Source organism: Sinocyclocheilus rhinocerous, unplaced genomic scaffold (assembly GCF_001515625.1).
Source record: "Sinocyclocheilus rhinocerous isolate Xijiao unplaced genomic scaffold, SAMN03320098_v1.1 scaffold3307, whole genome shotgun sequence".
NCBI lineage: Eukaryota > Metazoa > Chordata > Actinopteri > Cypriniformes > Cyprinidae > Sinocyclocheilus > Sinocyclocheilus rhinocerous.
In genome coordinates, this window is record NW_015642050.1 from 358614 (window position 1) to 378311 (window position 19698).

Here is a 19698-nt window from a genome sequence, read left to right on the forward strand (position 1 = left end):
GCTCTAATGATCAATGGCTTCTAACAAGTGACCGTGGTGTGTGTACCAGTGCAGCAGAGGCGAAGGAGCACAAGTATCTGCTCACACTCTGGAAAATTCCACACTGCCATTGTTGTAGGTTTAATTAGAGCAGTGGGTTGACTCAGAGGACCCAGGCTGGAGCGCTTTAGACAGTAATTAAGATTGCTGCAGACAAAATTACAGGCGGAGTCAATGCTTTCCCCTTGGTATTGGTGGCATTGGTCTTTCTCTTGTGTGAGCCACGAACAATGAAATGGATGACTGGTGCTTATGGCAATAGCCATCTCTGAGGGCCACGGCTTGATCTGTCTGGAACAAAAACTCACTGCCTCGCTACACCATCTTCCCATCTTAATCCTGTGGAAATATTGATATGTTGTAATGATTTTCATTCCAGAACTGGCTAGAAAGATACGACTTTAACAGGAAGTGAAAAACATCAATATTACAAACACGTATATAGACAGGCACTGTCATACAGACATTTGATAGAAAGTATATACTTATATTTGGTGTGTGCTAATCTGTTGGAATAAATTATTGGCATGTGGTTTGTGGCAAACTCTTACCTGATGCCTATATCTGTGGTCACTTCTGTGGAGAAATGTCTTGGTATAGCAGCAGATCTGACCAGATTATTCTTGTTCATTTTATTTAGCAGGTGCTCAGCAATAGTAACACCCTTCAGCTGAAGGCAGTTACACAAGAGGATTCTGGGACATACACTTGCAAAGCCATCGTGCCTCGGATTGGTGTGGCAGAGAGAGATGTAACTCTAACCGTCAATGGTAACCAAATGATGTCTTTTTATCTCATTTGTTTTGTTCTCCCCTCGTTCTTTCCCAATTTTGTTCGTGATAAATTATGTTTCAAAGCCACACGAGTTCACGGTTTTTAGTTAGCTTACTAGGGTTTGGAACAAACAGCTGTATTTTTTTTCTGTTAAGTGAATTATCTGATCAGTGAATTGCTTCCCTAATTGATGAGCTTCTTGATGAGCTTCTATATGCATGACCCATGCACTTGGTCTTGAGTACACAAGGAACATCAGCTCTGTGTTTTCTTTGCTTTCATTAGCACCCTTATTCAGTCGATTTCTCTTCATTTCTCTCTTTCACACAAACACTTCAGGCCCTCCCATCATCACGGCTGAGGCCACGCAACAGGCCGTCAAGCATTCCAAGGGCAAGATGGAGTGCCTAGTGGGCAGCAGCCCTCCTCCTGACAAGATTGTAAGTATACATTCTCCTATTTCTCTATGTATGTGGTTGCTAGGTATCTGACGCTTAGTGTAGCCTTATTCCTGACAAGCTTGTTTGTGAGCCTTTCCCTTGAGCAGGTGCTTTCGGTGTGTGCACATCACATGCTGAAGCTCCCTTCCCCTCTCCCTCCAACAAGATCTCATGCGAGACTCCTCTTTCCTTGCTCCTGTCTCTCTCTTTCCATATCTGACACCCACACAAATACACACATGCACAGCTACACAGCCCAATTCCCCTATTAGAGAGTGCGCGATGAGAGGGCTGATCCTGTATCTCACCTTTTCCACCCTCAAGTGTGCAGAGGCGAACTGCACTAATGCCAGGGTCTGCAGAGAAGACCTCAGGCCCCATAGGCTCCTTTCCAACGGCGAGCAATTAGCGCATAGCACCACTGACCTCCCATCGCCCCCATCGTACGTGGGAAGGCCTTTCAGTGGATAATTAGGGTCTAAGTTGGAGAGACATCAAGAAGAAGGGTAAAGCATAGAGATGCACCGAGACAGATGGAAGTTAAGCAAGGGTAACTGAAAACAGTGATGCAAAGAAGGAATCAGAGACAAAGAAAAAAAAAACTCCTGATCCTGGAAACAGTGACAGGTGGGGATTCGGGGTGTTAATGGCTGTTATTTCTTTACCTGAGGCCAGTCAAGGGAGGACTTCTCAGACATGCTGTTTCACCTCTTTGCCAGAAAGGTGAAAGAAAAAAAACAATGGCTTGTTCTCTCTCCCTGAGTAGCTTTGAGATCTCAGACTGATCTGCTGCTAGACAGGAGCTGGTTGTCTTCCCCGCATGTTTTTTCACTAAGCTCTTTTTCACAAGCCGAGACACAATACTGTTGGTAAACCAGCTCGAAATGACAGCATAAAAGAGCACAAGAAAAATTCCAATCTCTGACACCTAGTTTATGACACTGAACGTCTACTTCTGGAGTGATAAATCTTTACACGCATGTCCTAAATTCTGCTATACTAAAAATGCCACTTTAGTTGTTCTGTTGTGTTGGCTGGACTAGGCTTGAATATACAATGAGATTTTAAGTCAACCTGGAATCAAAATCGACCCTATTTACTTCATACATGTTCCTGGTCACATTGTGAACAATGGAATGGTGCATGTTATGAAAAAATATATATTTTGTCTTTGCAATTCCAAACTTTCCGTTTGACATCAAGAATCCCTCTTGCCTTTTCATGATCAAATCAACAAAAATGTAATTGTCATTTTATGCTTAAATAAAATGTAAGTATAAAGACTGTTGCTGCACCTTACACCTTGCTATCTCTTCCTCCTCAGGTATGGACATTTGGGGACATGATCTTGTCATCTGGCTCTTCTGGTCGTTTTTCCGTGCAGACAGTACACAGTGACCGAGGGGTCCTCTCCTCGCTAATCCTCTCAGAGACCCTGGCACAAGATTTCCAGCTTCGATACAACTGCACTGCTTGGAACCGCTTCGGTACAGGCACGACACTGGTCACTCTTGAAGAGCAAGGTATGGGGTCCTCATGCCAGATAATCCTGTGTAAAACACCCTTTTATTCAAAAGCAATATAGTACCGGTCAAAAGTTTGGACACACCTAATTCCTTATTTTTACTATGTTCCAACTTTTATAATGGTGGTAGTCATTAAGTTATGAAATGACATAAAATGAAGTATGAATATTAAGTAGTGATCAAACATGTTAAATAAAAAACTTTTACATTTTAGGTTCTTTGAAGTAGATAGCCCTAGATTACATCTCTGACTTGAGATTCTTTTAAACAGTATTTAATTAAAATCAGCATTGAGTTTACATGTATGCTTCGCACTTGTCCCCCTCCCACCACTCGTCAATTTAAAAAAAAAGTTAACCTTAAACCTTTAGATCAAAAGCTTCTCAAGACTGAGAAACAATTTCATTCAAGTGTGTCCATACTTTTGACTGGTAGTGTAGATCAGTGAGTGTTTGGGGAAATGTTCTGGGAAATGTTGGGTCTGGAGAGTCAAAAATTGGAGGGGTGAGAAGCAAGCAACTGAAAGTAAAGTGAGAAACGTGGCAGGAGTTTTAGATTTGTGGATGGGCCAAGCTCTTTTGGTACCATCTCTTTAATTATTGAAGAAAAGTTGATTTTAAAACACTGACAGTAAGTTGTAGGGTTTGTCCACCTTAGAGTTGGTGCCTTTTATCTAAGATTAGACATGACCAGCTGTAATCCAGTTTGAGTCAGTTCTATGCAGGAATCAAGTTTCAAAACACCCTGCAATCCTGTGCTTATCTTAATTATACACCACCAAATCAATATAATTTAATCAGGAGATGTTTCACTTAATGAATACATTCGTTCCATAACAAATATATAGATTTTGAGCCTGAATGAATTAAATCAAGACCTAATGTATGGCATGGGTATGTAACGCTTCACTGACCGTTTCATTTTGTATGCACAGTGCACTGGCTTAAATTTGCTTAAATAAGACTAAGAGCGTGGTAGACGACTTGAGCCTTTGTACTGGGAGACACCAAAAATAAGGTCTTCGCCAGCAATTTGCATCAAGGCAGCAGAGCCAAGTCTCTGGAGAGGCAGACAGTGCTATCTCCTGGAATCTCTAATTAGATTACTGTCGGCTGCCTCACTGCATGTCAGGCCTGGTTACCCCTCTTCCACCAGAGATTAGAGACAATAGCCTGTTCCTGTGATGCCACTGTGGATCACACTAGATTAATTTCTATATGTTGCACTTGAGTTTGGACGTGGCTTGGAAAAAGAGCTTCTTTGTAGAACGCGTTTGACAAGCAGAGAGCTTTTCTTCAATCAGCTGGAGATCCAAAATACCTTTTGATAATATGAAAATTAAAGAACCTCACAAAGAAAATGTCAAGAACATGTCTGGGTCATAATTTAGCCCCAAACTTTAAAGAAAAAAAAAATATATATATATTTTGCACAAGGAAAATTAACCCCATTTAGGGTCATTAAAATATATTGTGACATTTTTATGAAAATTACAGAATTACCCAGTTCACTTGTAAAAGTTAATTGAAATTATGTGGTAGCATTTGTTGTACTAAATTTAATTTACAAATGTGCTTTGCAAATGTGCAAAAAAAATCAAAAATAGACTACTTTCTTCATACACAGTTTTTTTTTTCCTTTTCTTTCTTTTTTTTTAGAATTATATTTAAATAAGTTTATGGCAGGTCAAAAAGTGTAAAAGGACAAACGAAGCATTATGGACGTTATAATAGAAACATATAAAATCCACTTGTAATGAAATGAAAGCCTGAATTTGGATCATCTGCATACCCTGCAACTGAAAAGGTAGATGTAATAATAGATGTAATTCAGCTCAGTCACATTCCCTGTTTCCCTTGCAGAGGCCCTCCCCTTGCTAATCATCATTGGAGCATCGGTGGGCGGAGGCTGTGTCTTCATCGTTTGTGTCATTACCCTGGTTTCCATCTGCTGCCGCCACACTGCTAAAGGTGAGGTCAAAGGTCAGATGTTATCTGAGAGTTCTTATTCGCTCCTCAAAAACATGATACAGTAGAAATCAAACGAACTAACTAGACAGAGGTTAATTATGGGGCCACCTCTTTGCCTGGAGCAGTGTTGACCTTTTCACCTCTCTGGAAATCTTCCCACCGTTCACCTCATTAATCTCTATACACTGCACTATTTCCTCACCCAGGCAAAAAGGGCACACGCCTGTCTAAGAGCGACATCCGCGTACAAATCGTGCACAGCGACCACAACGCAGCAAGAGGAAACGACGATGAAGAGGATGTGAAGGAGCCTATGGTAAGTCACTCTCAAAACAAAAAAGAAATACTTAGAATGGCCTAATAGATAGAAATATCTTTTATACCGTTTTGTTCCCGCTATGCTGCAGGAAAAACATGAAAACATCAACAGCAATACAACTCATTTTAATTTTAAAATATATTCCCTGATTTCTGAGGGAAATGGGATACTCAATAAGAAAACAAAATGTTAGGCTATACTTCCTTGTATCCATCAGGACCAAAAATATGTAGGACTTAGTGACATTAGCCAAAAAGTAAAGTCATTTATTATATTTTGCTGAAAGACAGTAAAAAAACACATATATCACAAGAAGACCAGGAGTTAGGGACAATATTAATTATGATTGCATGACATTTAACATACCATAGACACCAAGCAGTTTGTAACCCAAATCTCTGTACTCTTCTCAGGCTCCCAACAGCAGTGAGTCTCCAGGAACATCTCGCACAGAGCACAGCGACCTGCTGGAAGAGGAGGATGATGAGAGATCAGATATCAAGGTATTACATTTCACAAAGCATGACTCGGATGGTTAATCTGATAAAAGCAAAAGGTTGTTTTCAAAGGTTTGAGGAAACTATTGTACTTAACACAATCTTGCTGAGATCGTATTTGTATTACACCACAAGCTTGGATCATGTTCAAGAAAACCTACAATTCTTGGTCAGTTTCTAACTTGTAGCTAGCACCTTATTAAAATAATTGGCATGTATTTCATTCTGTACAAGATTTTGTTATTTATCTGACAATGTTTTCTTTTGTTCTTCCTAGGACCCCACCAATGGCTACTACAATGTGCGGGCTCACGAGGACCGCCACATTACAAGAACTGGCTTCTCCGAATATGTCCCTAATGCTCGCCCAGTCTACACTCCCTCTCAGCTTCCCTCGCCGAGCCCCTTATACGGCCAGCACTCCACTCAGCCTCGGATTTATGACTTCTCCCAGCGTTATGCCACAACCCCTGCCACACGCACCACCTATGAGCAACAGCAGTCACAACAACCACAGCAACAACAGCAAACTCCCACCATCTACCCTCAGGAGCCAGTCTATGTGGGCTCCGCCTACCTGCCCGCCACCTATGGCCGCGCCTTCACAAGCTACGTCAAACCCCCATCCTGTGAGAAGGTTGATGGGTATGAGCATTCAGACCAGGCCAGCAAGGTGTCCAGCTCCTCTCGATTCTCATACGCATCCTCGCAGGTGTCGTCGCAGCAGTCTGACTACGGACGGCCCTCTCAGCAACGCATGCAGACTCATGTGTGATGGCTCCCTCGAAGACCCACTGAGGGTCTGGCATGATCAACGTCATGATCAACAAGGACTTTCTTCTGAATGAGTTCAGGAGGGATTAAGCAAACTTTAAACTGAGATTCAAGAGGTGGAAAAGCTTTATTGCTGTATTGAAGTGAATGTTGGATCAATGGGAAACTTCTTTCGAAAGAACTACAACGTGCCACTCAAGCTTGGAAGTCACCATCAAGCTACTAATTTTCTTTGTCCAAACGTTGAACTTTTAAGGGAAATAAACACCGTCCATCAATCCGTCTCTATGGCACTGTATTTCCATTAAAAAAGGTTCCAGCACTGATCCTTCTAGATCTTGGAGAAGGAACGCAGTGCTGTGGAGAAGGGAAGTGTCCTCATGAACTAACCATTGCAAATGGGGACATGCTTATGACACTATGCTGAAACAATCAAAATGACATGAACTTAAAAAAAAAAAGTGTTTGTTGGCATGATGATGGAATTGTAAGCACATTTGTGTATCAATGACAACAGGTCTTGCCTACACAAAGTGGCTCAAAATTCAATCCACAAAGCAGGGGAGCAGAAGAAAGCAGAGCGCATATTTCTTCAGAAGCTCTATCTGCAGTCTGCACTGCTGTTGGGGGTCGCAAGAGAGTATTTATGTAAAGCCTCAATGGACCAGTGCAGGAAACTGGAATGCTTTGGTAAAAAAAAAAATATATGGACAAAATCCATAAAATATATTTCTGTCTGTTTGATAGAAACCAGATTGGCCAATCCCCAAAGAAGCAAATTTAGAGGTGCGGTCTTTTTAAACTATACTCTCAAGGACTTGTTGCAGAGTTCAGAGTAGAGCCCATTTCGGGACCACAGTTTCTTAAGTCGAGCCATACGGCAAACCTAAATTACAGCACAGCCTTGCAGCGTGCAGTAATAATCTTGTAATGTTCCTTATGTGACCACTGTATGTTATTAAATACAGAGTGTGCCAAGGTGACTGTTATGTCATGCTGACATGGCTGACACTGTCAGGTAGCACCAACATGTTTACATAGAAGAAGAAAAAAAGAAAGAAAAAAAAGAAATAGCAAGTGAAATGCAGTACTGTCCATATCCACTTAGAGCCACTTCAATGACTGTACAAATTGTTGGGAAATTCATTCCTGTCTGTTGCATGCAGATGATGTGTGTATGTGAACGTATTCAGCATTTCTTCTCATCTGTTTGTTCCTTGTGTGAGAAACCGCTTACTGCACCCTACGCCAATTCGATCTTGGATACCTGCATTTGGAAGTTTCCATACTGCCATTTTCCTTTGAGCCTGAATGGTCGGCTCCATTTGGAAAGATAAAAAAAGTCAAAATGAACATTGCTTGTCTTTATTTTTATATTTTATATAAGCCTTAATGTACAGAGTGTAAGCTGCTCTATTGTAAAATACCTTTATATTATAAAATGCATATATCTATATCTTTGAGTTGACTTTATTTGGTTCACAATGGTTTTTACCCCATGTTACTTATCAGTTTTGAAGAGGTGAAAGGTGTTACACAACTAATTGACTTTTTCCTTCCGTTTCTTTTTTTAATAATGTTCAAATAATTTTATTCGCTAAAAATGAGCTATTGTTGCTTGTAACTTTGTACACATATTTATATTTAAATAAAACCATTTCAAATAATATCTGCTCTGACTGGAGTGAGTTTGGCACACATCGCTGGGTCTCGTCAAATGTCATGAGGAAATGAGGACAAACAATACCGGGCCTGCCGAGTTGATGAATACATAAAATAGCAGTGATGCCTATGTTGATTCTCTTATTCCCGCAGCGACAGCAGGGTTTTTAATAAAGACGGATGAGATTCCCAAGCCTCCCGCTGTCTGCGTATCAAACATAGCAGCCACAGGCCGTCTCCCGCAACGCAACCAAATATTGCGCTGACGGAGCGGGTGTCGTGTGACAACATTATCTTGTCGTGTCACCCAAACTCTCAGATTTCATCATGTCACGCCGAGCTTCACCGCAGGGAGTGTTGAAGACATAAACACGTACTCAGCATTAAACAAATGAACTGACGGCTACTCTGGTAAATTGAGGGTCATGTTTCCATCAGCTGTCATCATCCCTTGCATACAATGAACACTGCCGAAAATAACCAAACAAGAAAGAATATAATGTGCAAACCAGGTAACATACAATGCAAACTCTGTTATCCTTAAAGGGGTCATATGATGCAATTTCAATTTTTCCTTTCTCTTTGGAGTGTTACAAGCTCTTGGTGCATAAAGAAGATCTGTAAAGTTGCAAAGACTAAAGTCTCAAATCCAAAGAGTTATTCTTTATAAAAGTTAACCCCTTTAAGACAGTGAGAAGACAGCGACACTCAGTGAGTATCTTGTGAACAAAAATGGCAAGTTTTTATCTCCCGTGGTGATATAATAACAGAAAGAATAACTAATTTTTAACGAGTTAGGTTAGTAGTACTGACTGAAAAAATCCCTATATTCAGGGGTACACATAAGTGGTCCGCAAGTCCGCATGCGCGACCAAAATAAGAAATGCGCTGTGTAAATTAGTTCAGAGCGCGCGTTTGCGTATCGATATGGTTGACAGCTGTTTTGCACAATTACAATTTTAGACCGACAAACTGTACTGTATAAGGTTTCTATTCAAACTGAAAGCATATATCTATGCTACCCGCTGCCGTTTTCAAAGCACAACGCAAAACTATGACATTTCATTCACTGACGCTCTACAATCGGCAGCGCTAAACCCAGAAGCGCATATACTTACTTGCCGGCAACCCGCCAAAATAAAAGCTTGCTGATTTTAAGTTTGAAAATGAAAAATTAAAATAATTCAAATTAAAAATAATAATTAAGGTTAAAATTAAAATAATAATAATAATAAAAATTAAAAAAAATATTAGCATTTTATTTTTAAGTTTACTATAAAAATAATTGTATTTGTATTTAATACTCCCTTTTTATTTTTAAATATGTGCCGTGTGAGGACCAAACCAAATCTCCAGGTTCTCATATGAGAACCAGGCTGAAAAACGTATGTGCACCCCTGCCTATATTGGCAGATAGAATGTATGTTATGAAACCTAATAAGGATGTTAATTGTCACAAATGCTAACGTTAGTTCTCTAATCTCCTGACACACGTTGTCTTTCTGAGGTGAATTCTCAGTTGAGATGCCTGGCGTCTAACGTGCTGTCCATGGAGCTGATACTAAGTGATAAATCGACAAATTCTTAACGCATTAATAATACAATTTATATATTTCCTGGTTACATGATAAAAAAAATGAAATTAAGCACAAAAACAGCTATACACGTTCGCTAAAGAGTTTCTACTCACCGAACACGCGCCATGCAGCTTCCAGGATGCCCAACGGTTTTTGCGTAATTTACATAAAATTGAATATTTATAACGCAAAATGAATCTCACCAATCAGACGACCCGTGAACGTCAGGCAGCAGGTAAATGAACAAAAGGTACTGTAATGGAAGTATGGTATAGAAAAATTGCATAAACTAAAGGTTAGCTTGATTTAAATCATGTGTTTCGTTTACCACAATGCTTTGTTTCGATCATTTGATTATATTTCTCCATTAGGTAGTAAGTGATTGTGACCTTTGGTTGCCTGGATACCGTATAGGCCCTATGTGCAATATGCTGAAGTGCAAGAGTTGTTATCACATCGATTGGAGAAAAGGTTGAACACCAATCTAAAGCTCATACAAGGTCAAATCTGGCATGTAATTAGCCTAAATTCAGTATTCTGTCAACCATTTAAAACAATTGTTGCAGTGCAGTGCTTAATTAAACCTACAGCTTTTTAATTGGTGCAAGGTCAAAACTAAGTATTCACATCTGTAAAAAAGACATGCTGTGTATTTTCTCATATCAACTGAAAAAAAGAGAGTAGATTTATGATGCTTTCTTGTTTTGTTTTCCATTAGGAGGCCACTGATTTATGCGCAAATAATTCTTGAAGGCAATGTTGACGTTGTTTTATACCAAGGCCAGCTGATTTGATTTTGCCGAAACTGTTTTGAGTTTTCTTTACTAAATTCTGCATTTTAGGGGGAAATTAAATTACTTGGAAATTATCCAAAACACTGTATTCTGGAGAGAAAGAAAAACACTAAAGTAATGAAAAACCAGCATGTATTTTATTGTCAAGAAAACATTATAAACTCCAGGAAAATTTGCATACATTAAAACATTTGCATAGTGATAAAATATAAAACACAACAAAACAGAAAAGACCAAGTTACATGAACAAAACAAAAAGCATTTAGTCACCCAGACACTTAAGGCCATAGATAAGCATTGCAGTTTTAAAAACAATTTAAAGTTGTTTGAAATTTACACAATTTAAAAATGAAATCCTAACAAGCCCTCAATAGGTCAAATTGCACATCATGATGCTATATGAAACTTCTGTAGTACATAAATACAGCATCTATTGCTTGACATCTCTCAAAATACAGCGAACGTCTCTTGTACCTCCTGGGAAATTAAGTCACTACACCACAAAGCCTGAAAATCTTACTAAGCAAGTGGACTTTCCATGGGAAAGAAACTTGCCAAGTCTATAAGGAAGCAGCAGTATAGATTCCTCGATACCTTCGGGCCTCTTTAAAGGAGAGACCATCCTGCTTTGACATTGATTGGCTGGAACTTTAACATGCAGCAGAAGTGTGTGACCCATGTTGGCCTTGGTTGTATTGGCAAATGGATGACGGAAATATCCTATTTTTACCTAATCCTCCATTTCAGAGCTTTGGCACTGAGGTTCTGACATCACAAAGATGTGAGGAAAGAAGGTCAGCCTGAGTGAGATGCTTACAGAAATTTCTAGATTGCAAAGAAGCTTTTGACCTTTGCTTAAAAGGGAAAAAAAAAAATGTAGGGATTGATGCTACCTCCAAAGCCAAAGAGTCATTGTTTCTGAGAAGAGGCAGGGTCCAGTCTTTGGAACAAAGGCACGCTTTGAGCATAAGAAAAAGTCATTTTAAACCGAATATAATTCAAAGATAACAACATGACTACCACCAGGTCATAAGTGTTGGCACTCTCATTATAGGACAGTTTGATCTCTAAGTGCCATTTATGAAGTTATATATATTCTCATTATAGTGGTGTCTGCATGTATTTTATTAACCATTTTATTTGGTTGACTAAAGCTGAAGTCAACTTTTGATTGATACAGCTATGAAAAACATTCATAAGCCATAACAACCAAATAGTCATACTGAATGAAAATGCTATTATGAAAACGACCAGGAGGTCTGAAACGTATGCAAGTTCAATCTGAATTAATTTTTTTCTCACAAAGGATGTCGACCAAAGTTGTAATCACTTTTGCTTTTGTGAGTGCGGCTCACATACTGTACTAAATATTCATGGAACTCAACATTTGTGTTCTTCTGCTTTGGTTGTCGTATGATTGCAGGTCCAGGCTTCACTATATGTTTGTGATTTCACGGATCCATTCCCGCAGTTTGGTGACACGCGTGTAGACGCCAGGCTTGTTCCGCTGAGCGCAGCCTTCTCCCCAGCTCACTATGCCAGCCTGGAACCATTTGCCTACATCGGAACGACACACAAGAGGACCGCCGGAGTCTCCCTGTGGAAGCCAAAAGAAAGAAACTTTTAAACGTCATTCCACATTTTCCAAAACTCGATGAAATGCATGGACACTACACATATTTGATCACCGTATTTAAAAGTTGCCTGTTGATCTATTCTAGAGAATGTTCTTTAATGCATCACTGAATGTTTATTTGATTTTTATTGTATATTGTGATTATTTATTTTAGTGTTAATGCGGAATTATTTTGTATTTATTTTTCCCGTTTTTTTTATTGTGTGTATTGATGCTTTGGCAATATTGTATATAAAACAATCATGCCAATAAAGTGCTTAAAATTGAAAGAGGAGATGAAGTGATGATTATGTATATGAGAAACTGGAAAAAAGGTGTGTGTGTGAAGCAATTGCAAACGTTTTAATTATTATTGTAACCACTTATCATTTATTATTTTGTACCTCTAATTTAAGCTGCTTATTTACTGGGTCATTTCATTCCATTACTATTATTCCTGAATGATTTGTTTTGTGTGTAATACAATTCGGCTCTTAATTACTAATTACTCTTAAAAACAGACGTGGCAATAAAGCATATTTGAATTGGGAGGTGAGAGGAGAGAGAGAAGACGACAAAACAGCTAAGCGAATGAAAGAATATTACAGAGGGTGAGAAAGATGGAGCAAAGTACAAAGACAGAGAGAGAAAATCTATGAGCTCCTACAGCAGGAGAGGAAGATAGAAAGGAGTCACAAGACCAGGACCGGAACCTGTGCGAGAGAAAAGCACACTAAGAAGATTACACCCAGAATAAGAGAGACGCACAGAGCGTTCAGAAGAGGAAAGCAAGATGAATAACAAGTGAGATAGAAGTAGAAATTATGGAAATCAGCTCATTTAAATATCAGGGAACAAGGTAGAATAATTAATCTTCTCCACTACGAGGCTGTACACACACTGCTGGAAGACAACAACATTAGCTGAACACTTTGACGGCATTATGCTCATGTCATATCTGTACTGTAGGTGTTTCTGAATGAATAGAACAGGACAAAAAAAGACTTATCCCTGCTGGGCTTGACAATGCATCTAAATGGCTATTAAACCACCTTGAATTCATTAACATTCAATAAATGTGTAATTTTGCATGTGTTGTAGATTTCAGATTTTCAATTTACAACTGGGGTGGAGGCATTATGATTTTGAGTCTGTAAATGCCCATTTAAAAAATAGTGGTATAACAGCCCAACATGTACAGTTGTTCGGCAAATTTTCATTGTTGAAACGCGGTTGAAAGACTAATTTTAATAGGAATCTGCGCAATCTACAATTTCGCCTGAGAGCGAAAGATTTCCCTACGCAGATTTCGCATTAAGTTCAAGTTGGTCCATGTTGACCAACAAACCGAAAGCTACTTGGTTTGAAAATGTCTATGTTAGCACTGCAAAATTCCATGTAAAAATTTCATACATTGCTACACTATTGACAATGGACATTTTTTTTTTACATTAAAGGGGTCATATGATGCGATTTCAATTTTTCCTCGGCCGCACCGTTCTCAAGCCCGCCGCCGCTCATTCAATCCCGCTGTGTGTGACGCTGTGTGTTTCGTTGTGAAAGCTAAACTACTTTGTTTGGCCTTCCAAAAGAGGACACGACTAGAAATCAATGGTAAAGTTGTATTTACAACACTGTTCCAGAACAGTTCAACCCAAATCTGGATGTTCTGGTCCCGCAGACCACTGTACGTCAGCCAGTTGGATGTTATTTTGTAGCTGTTGACAATGGACACAGTGTTGTGGAGGTTAGTTGTTTAAATCAGATGTTTTGAAAGGTCAACATGAAATGGTGTTCAAAATCATTATAAATCTGTAATTTGACAGAAAAACTGAGGAAATGTGAATAACCACACTTTACAATTGTTTTTAAATTCACTGAAACACCAAAAGCTTGTGGAAACACACTGGAAAGCTTATTATCTTCAAATGATTTTACAATAAAGACACTAGGTGGATGTTACAACTAAAATGTTAAACCAATAATCTGATAATTGTATTTGCTTATATAATATCTAATTTGAGGATGTTGGAAGAGACAATCTGAACTTTTACACTAATCAGCACATTGCGGATGATGCAGCAACGTCTGGATGTTACAATTGTTAACGGAAAACACCAAAAAGCTTGTAAAAACACACCGGGAAGCTTATTATCTTCAAATGCCGTTGTGACTAAAAGGTTATACCAATAATCTGATGATTGCATTTGCTTATATAATGCATAATTTGAAGCTGTTGGAAGAGACAATGGAAGCTGTTTTGGAGTTTAGTTGTTTTGAACGCTGTAATTTGACAAGAAATCAGAAGATTCAATGATAAAAAGTATGGGCAGGATTGTAAAACGCTGTGTGTATAGGACATCTATATGAAGAGGGACTGAAAAATAAGAGGGCTTGGTGATTTCAGCCGAATTACAAAGATTAAAAACAAAACATTTGTGCACTGATGTATCACTCATATCACAATAATGCCAGAAATGTTTATTAAGAAAGCAAATGGGGTCCATTTTGATTTCATGCTGAAACCATAGCGCAGGAGAGCAAATTATTTTTCAATTCAGCTTTAGCATTTCAGTCTCAGAAACATGTTAGAATAATTAATCAAGGACAAGTATTGCATGTCTTGTGCTCCACCTGCTGGCCAATGAAAATAAACACAAACCCAGGCTTTGATACAACACAGAGCTCAGATGTTGGATGGTGTTTGAGCACAAAGCGAATGGAGAAAGATACTTAGTAAATGTCTAATTTATGTCTGTGATAAATTACCATTAACTACAGCTAAATTAAGCAGAGAAAAATAAAATACAGCACTACAAAGATTAAAAACAAAACATTTGTGCACTGATGTATCACTCATATCACAATAATGCCAGAAATGTTTATTAAGAAAGCAAATGGGGTCCATTTTGATTTCATGCTGAAACCATAGCGCAGGAGAGCAAATTATTTTTCAATTCAGCTTTAGCATTTCAGTCTCAGAAACATGTTAGAATAATTAATCAAGGACAAGTATTGCATGTCTTGTGCTCCACCTGCTGGCCAATGAAAATAAACACAAGCCCAGGCTTTGATACAACACAGAGCTCAGATGTTGGATGGTGTTTGAGCACAAAAATGGAGAAAGATACTTAGTAAATGTCTAATTTATGTCTGTGATAAATTACCATTAACTACAGCTAAATTAAGCAGAGAAAAATAAAATACAGCACTAACACTAACAGCCGTACAGAGATGCAATAAACTGACTCACGCTGAATCAGGCTGGATGAAGCAGTGGGCAGCGGACAGCAGCCATTTGTTGGAGATGATTGAGGCACCGCAAACGTGTCCGCTGGTCTTAAAATGTAGACTGACCTGCCATGGCCATTCACCCACATCTGCGTTCTGCCCACCCACAATACGGTTGTGCTTGTATGGCCGGACTCCACAGTCTGAAATCAAATTGTAAGAACGGTTCAAACACAGACTTCAAGGAAGACAACGGAAGGGATAGCATTGGTATGCTGAGATGAGAGGTGATGGGGGTCTTGAACATGACCAGCAGGGATAAGATCAGAGAGTTGACTGCAAAACTGTTTGCACTGAAAGATGGCGAGTTTCTTGTAACATCTGCTCTGACTCACAGGACCGTCGGCCTTTAGCGGGACTAAAGCAGAATCATAACAAGATAGATATATGGAGGAATGAACCGTGCTGGCTGATAAAAACACAATGAGGAAGGAAAAAGAAACTAGCAACCCTGAGGACTACAACAGAAGAATAATGTCATGTAAGGTTTCATAAAAAAAATATAATGGCTTGGAGCTTGAATGTGATTTTTTTACACTAATTACCACATTGTTGATGATGCAGCAACATCTGGAAATTACAATTGCTTTTAAATTCATTGAAACACCAAAAGCTTGTGAAACTGGGAAGCTCATTATCTTCAAATGATTATACAATAAAGACACTAGAGGTGGGCGGTATGACAAAGTTCATACTGATAATTGTATTTGCATATATAATTATAATGATGTTACATATTATAAATCTATATTACTTTCAAATTAAAACTAACTACAATTATAACAAATGGATTTTAACAATTCATTTGGTTTCACAAAAGAGTTTGTCTGAAATAAATTTTACTGTGCATCTCAAAGAATTATTAATAAAAGTTAAGGGATACATATTTGGTGGGTAATAATCAACTGGCAATGCCTTTTTATTAAACAGTGAATTAAATACTTTACAAAAAGGTACTTCATCTAAAGTACATTCATAACAAATAAATGATAAATCTGGCATCAGTGCAGCTTCACATTATGTAACACTTGAGCGGAAAATAAAACTGTTGTTCTGAATACCAGCACAGCTTCGTATTCATAAAAAGTTCTTAATATTGCGCCATACATGGCCATGTACTATGCAACACAGACTATAAAAGCAAAAATACAATAAAAAATGTGACTTACCACATCCCTGTTCATCTGAACCATCCGAGCAGTCCTTTTCGCGATCACACTCTGCGTTCACTTTGTTTACACACTGCTTGTTTTCACATTTGAAGGAGAAATCATTGCAGACACCAGCCGCTAAGAGAGGAAGAGATTATAGATAAAGTAAAACTTGAGGTAAATGAGCGTAATACAACATCAAGTGCAGCTTCTTTTCATCACCAAAGACCTACGCCTCGTTCATGGCAATATCTTATCTCTGCTGAATGATACAAAAACAATGAACAACTTTGGGATAGAAAGAGTGGGCGGTAAAGAAGTTTACATAGTAGAATAAAGTAAAAATTGTGATTTCACTACCATTTCTGCACAAGTGTTGAAATTATTGCACACAAGTGTCTATTTTGCATTTTAAAAGCAGACTAATTATCATATTAATTAATGGTTCTCAACATGCAGTGGAAGATATTAATATAAGTCAGTTTAACAACTGCAGAAGTGGAGAAACTTCTCAGAAGCCAGCAGAAAATGTTTAAAATGATCACAATTCAAATACAGCTGACTGATTAAAGTTACATTTAAAACATCCACAAACACTCAAAACCTCTAAATATTTTAATTCACCTTTTCAGTGACTGGCTATTTACTGTGACAACAAACTTTCCATTTTTACCTAACTTTAACTTTTTGACATTAGAGACCCTAAACTACAGACACGTAGGCTAGTCTCACTACAAATGAACATCCAGCCCAGCAATAGAAAGCACTGTAATATTTTATGATTTGATGTATTTTTTATTCATTTGGACTGAATTTTATATACCCCTGAATAGTGTTTGAATTGCAATTCTGTAAATTTATCTTCCTGTCATTCCACATCAGTATCCTGCTGGACAGAGGTAATTCAATTCAAAGGTTTAAATTAAATTTAGCAAAATCCTGACAGGGATGAGACTTACGGCAGCTTTTCTCATCACTCATGTCTTCGCAGTCATTCCACCCATCACAGTGCTGCTCTTTTTTGATGCAGTAGCCTGAGGTGCACGCGAACTGACCCGGGCAAGCTGGAGATGAAATTCATGAGGGTAAAAACAGGAAGACGGCCAGAACTCAACACAAAGGAGAAGTGAAAGAGTTCTAATGATAGAATAATGTGATCTGTTGGTTTTAAATGGTCCAGAATCAAAATTTCATCACTGCATTTGGCTGGCCATATTAAAACACTGGGCTTACGTACGGTTTACAGGGTCAAAGGCGGTGTAAATGATCCTGAATCCCTTATCAGTGTAGGATTCATCTGAATGGAACTTCACTTCCAAGGAATTGGTGGTGCTAGAAAGAACAAGTCTACGTCTCTCTCCACAATACCTTCAAAAATGGAGAAAGGAAAGAAGTGTTAATACAACAAAGGCTAAGAAAACCAAAAATGAATTGGCAACAGACTACTGCAGATGGTTTCCAGCTAAATTAACACTAAATTTATTTATTGGGCCTTTTGCCATTTTATTTCATAGACTGTCAGCAAGCTGACAAGAAACAATGAGGGAAATCTTTCTGGCTGGCATGGCAGGACAGATGACAGAACTTACTTTTTACCCAGCACCTCTACGTAGTCTTTGTGACAGCTGCTAGTGTCCACCCCCGGCTCTTTCACACGGAACATATTGAACTCAATCTTTATCCTTCTGCCAGCAGGAACCTGCAGAACCCACATGATAGTGTTCAGGGTTATTTTCAAAAAGGCGTAACTCAATAATAAAAGAGCATAATGATACAATTGAAATACTTTGTTAATCAAGAAGAGTAGTTCATTCAAATATGAAAATGTTGTCTTCATTTATTCACCATCATATTGTTCCGAGTCTGACACCTTATTATTGTCTTTATTTTGTGAAACATAAAATGAGATGTTAAGCAGAATGCCTGCTCTACATTCATGTAGTCTACACCACTTATGATCTGTATTTCAAGGAAAACATGCAACCAAAATGAGTTATAAGCTGAAACAAATCTTGCAATTTGCCAGATCTCTCAAATCTCACTCACACTTGCTCAGTTCAAAAATTGCACCTTTAGACAAATATTTACTTTCATAAAATACATACACTACTGTTCTAAACTTTAAGATTTGTTCATGTTTTTGAAAAAAAACAAGTCTCTTATGTTCAGCTAGACTTATTTTTTATCAAAAATACAGTAAAACAGTAATATTGTAAACTATTATTATAATTTAAAATAAATGTTTTCTATTTTAATATTTAAAAATGTAATTTATTCCTGTAATGGCAAAGTTTAATTTTCAGCATCATTACTCCAGTCTTCAGTGTCACATGATTCTAATCAAATCATTCTAATTTGATTCATTTGCTGCGAAAATCAATGTTGAAAACAGCTGTGCGGTTTACTTTTTTTTTTTAGAAACACTGATTAACCGTGATCAGTTTAACGCATCCTTACTGGAAAAATGCATTCATTTAAAAACATTACATTATACCTAACATCTCCTTTTACACTGATTAACCGTGATCAGTTACTGGAAACTGATCACGAACGCATGCATCTGAACTGAACGCATCCTTACTGGAAAAATGCATTCATTTAAAAACATTACATTATACCTAACATCTCCTTTTGTGTTTCATGGAAGAAGAACAGATATTACAGAGTTCTCTCTATTGGTAAATAAAGAAAAGTGAAACAGTCCTGTGGGGCTTACATTGATGTTCCAGTTGCAGTCCAACAAAGGAGGATAGAAACTAGGAAAATGAGGAGAGGTGAAGTTTCCTGTGGGAGCAGTCAGAGATTCTCCACAGCTCTCAGCTAGAAATTAATATGAGGGGGAAATGAATGGAAAACAGATATTATGACATGGAACACTTCCTAGTCCAATTCAACATTCTTTTTCGAGTTTCAAGGCAGACGTTGCAAGTGTCTACAAAGACTTATGACTTTATAGAATATTAAAGCATTTGTACAGAATGATCAATGACTTTACCAGCAATAGTGGGAACGGCAGCGTAAACCGCTCTGAATCCAGGTCTCCGGGCCACATCTGTGATTAGGTTGACAAGCATGATGTTACCAGAAGAAACTACCTCAAGTGGATTTGTTGGAGGTCGAAGTCCACACTGTCTGTGATGGAAAGATTCAAGAGTGTTAGAACTGTAGCAACTGTAGCACTGTAGCACTTGCTGCGAGATACGTGTGGATGTGCCACAGCCTGAGAGACAGCAGGTGAATGTGTGTGTGTGTGTGTGTGTGTGTGAGTG

The 19698-nt window shown here is 38.3% G+C and overlaps 2 protein-coding genes and 1 long non-coding RNA gene across 3 annotated transcripts in view; 1 reads left to right on the forward strand and 2 right to left on the reverse strand.

Moving 5' to 3' along the window:
• LOC107755386 (kin of IRRE-like protein 1) overlaps positions 1–7681 on the forward strand; it is a 46229-nt gene extending 38548 nt beyond the window's left edge. Inside the window, exons 10-15 of the mRNA XM_016572165.1 lie at positions 1153–1253; positions 2578–2776; positions 4642–4749; positions 4956–5065; positions 5482–5571; positions 5843–7681. Coding sequence (XP_016427651.1) covers positions 1153–1253; positions 2578–2776; positions 4642–4749; positions 4956–5065; positions 5482–5571; positions 5843–6340 — 1106 coding nt within the window. The 3' untranslated portion in view covers positions 6341–7681. The remainder of the gene's footprint in view (positions 1–1152; positions 1254–2577; positions 2777–4641; positions 4750–4955; positions 5066–5481; positions 5572–5842) is intronic.
• On the reverse strand, positions 2732–9769 carry LOC107755387 (uncharacterized). The gene is made up of 4 exons (XR_001641689.1): positions 9692–9769; positions 5435–5535; positions 4571–4743; positions 2732–2802 (listed from the first exon to the last, which is right to left on the reverse strand). It is a non-coding gene; the product is annotated as an uncharacterized LOC107755387 (long non-coding RNA).
• A 2910-nt stretch (positions 9770–12679) lies between these two features.
• The window catches only part of LOC107755384 (suppressor of tumorigenicity 14 protein homolog), a 27955-nt gene continuing 20936 nt past the window's right edge, over positions 12680–19698 (reverse strand). Inside the window, exons 8-16 of the mRNA XM_016572163.1 lie at positions 19425–19561; positions 19146–19249; positions 18019–18128; positions 17667–17797; positions 17389–17493; positions 16448–16570; positions 15241–15421; positions 13642–13705; positions 12680–12700 (exon numbers count right to left, since the gene is read on the reverse strand). Of these exons, the coding sequence (XP_016427649.1) occupies positions 12680–12700; positions 13642–13705; positions 15241–15421; positions 16448–16570; positions 17389–17493; positions 17667–17797; positions 18019–18128; positions 19146–19249; positions 19425–19561 (976 nt within the window). The remainder of the gene's footprint in view (positions 12701–13641; positions 13706–15240; positions 15422–16447; positions 16571–17388; positions 17494–17666; positions 17798–18018; positions 18129–19145; positions 19250–19424; positions 19562–19698) is intronic.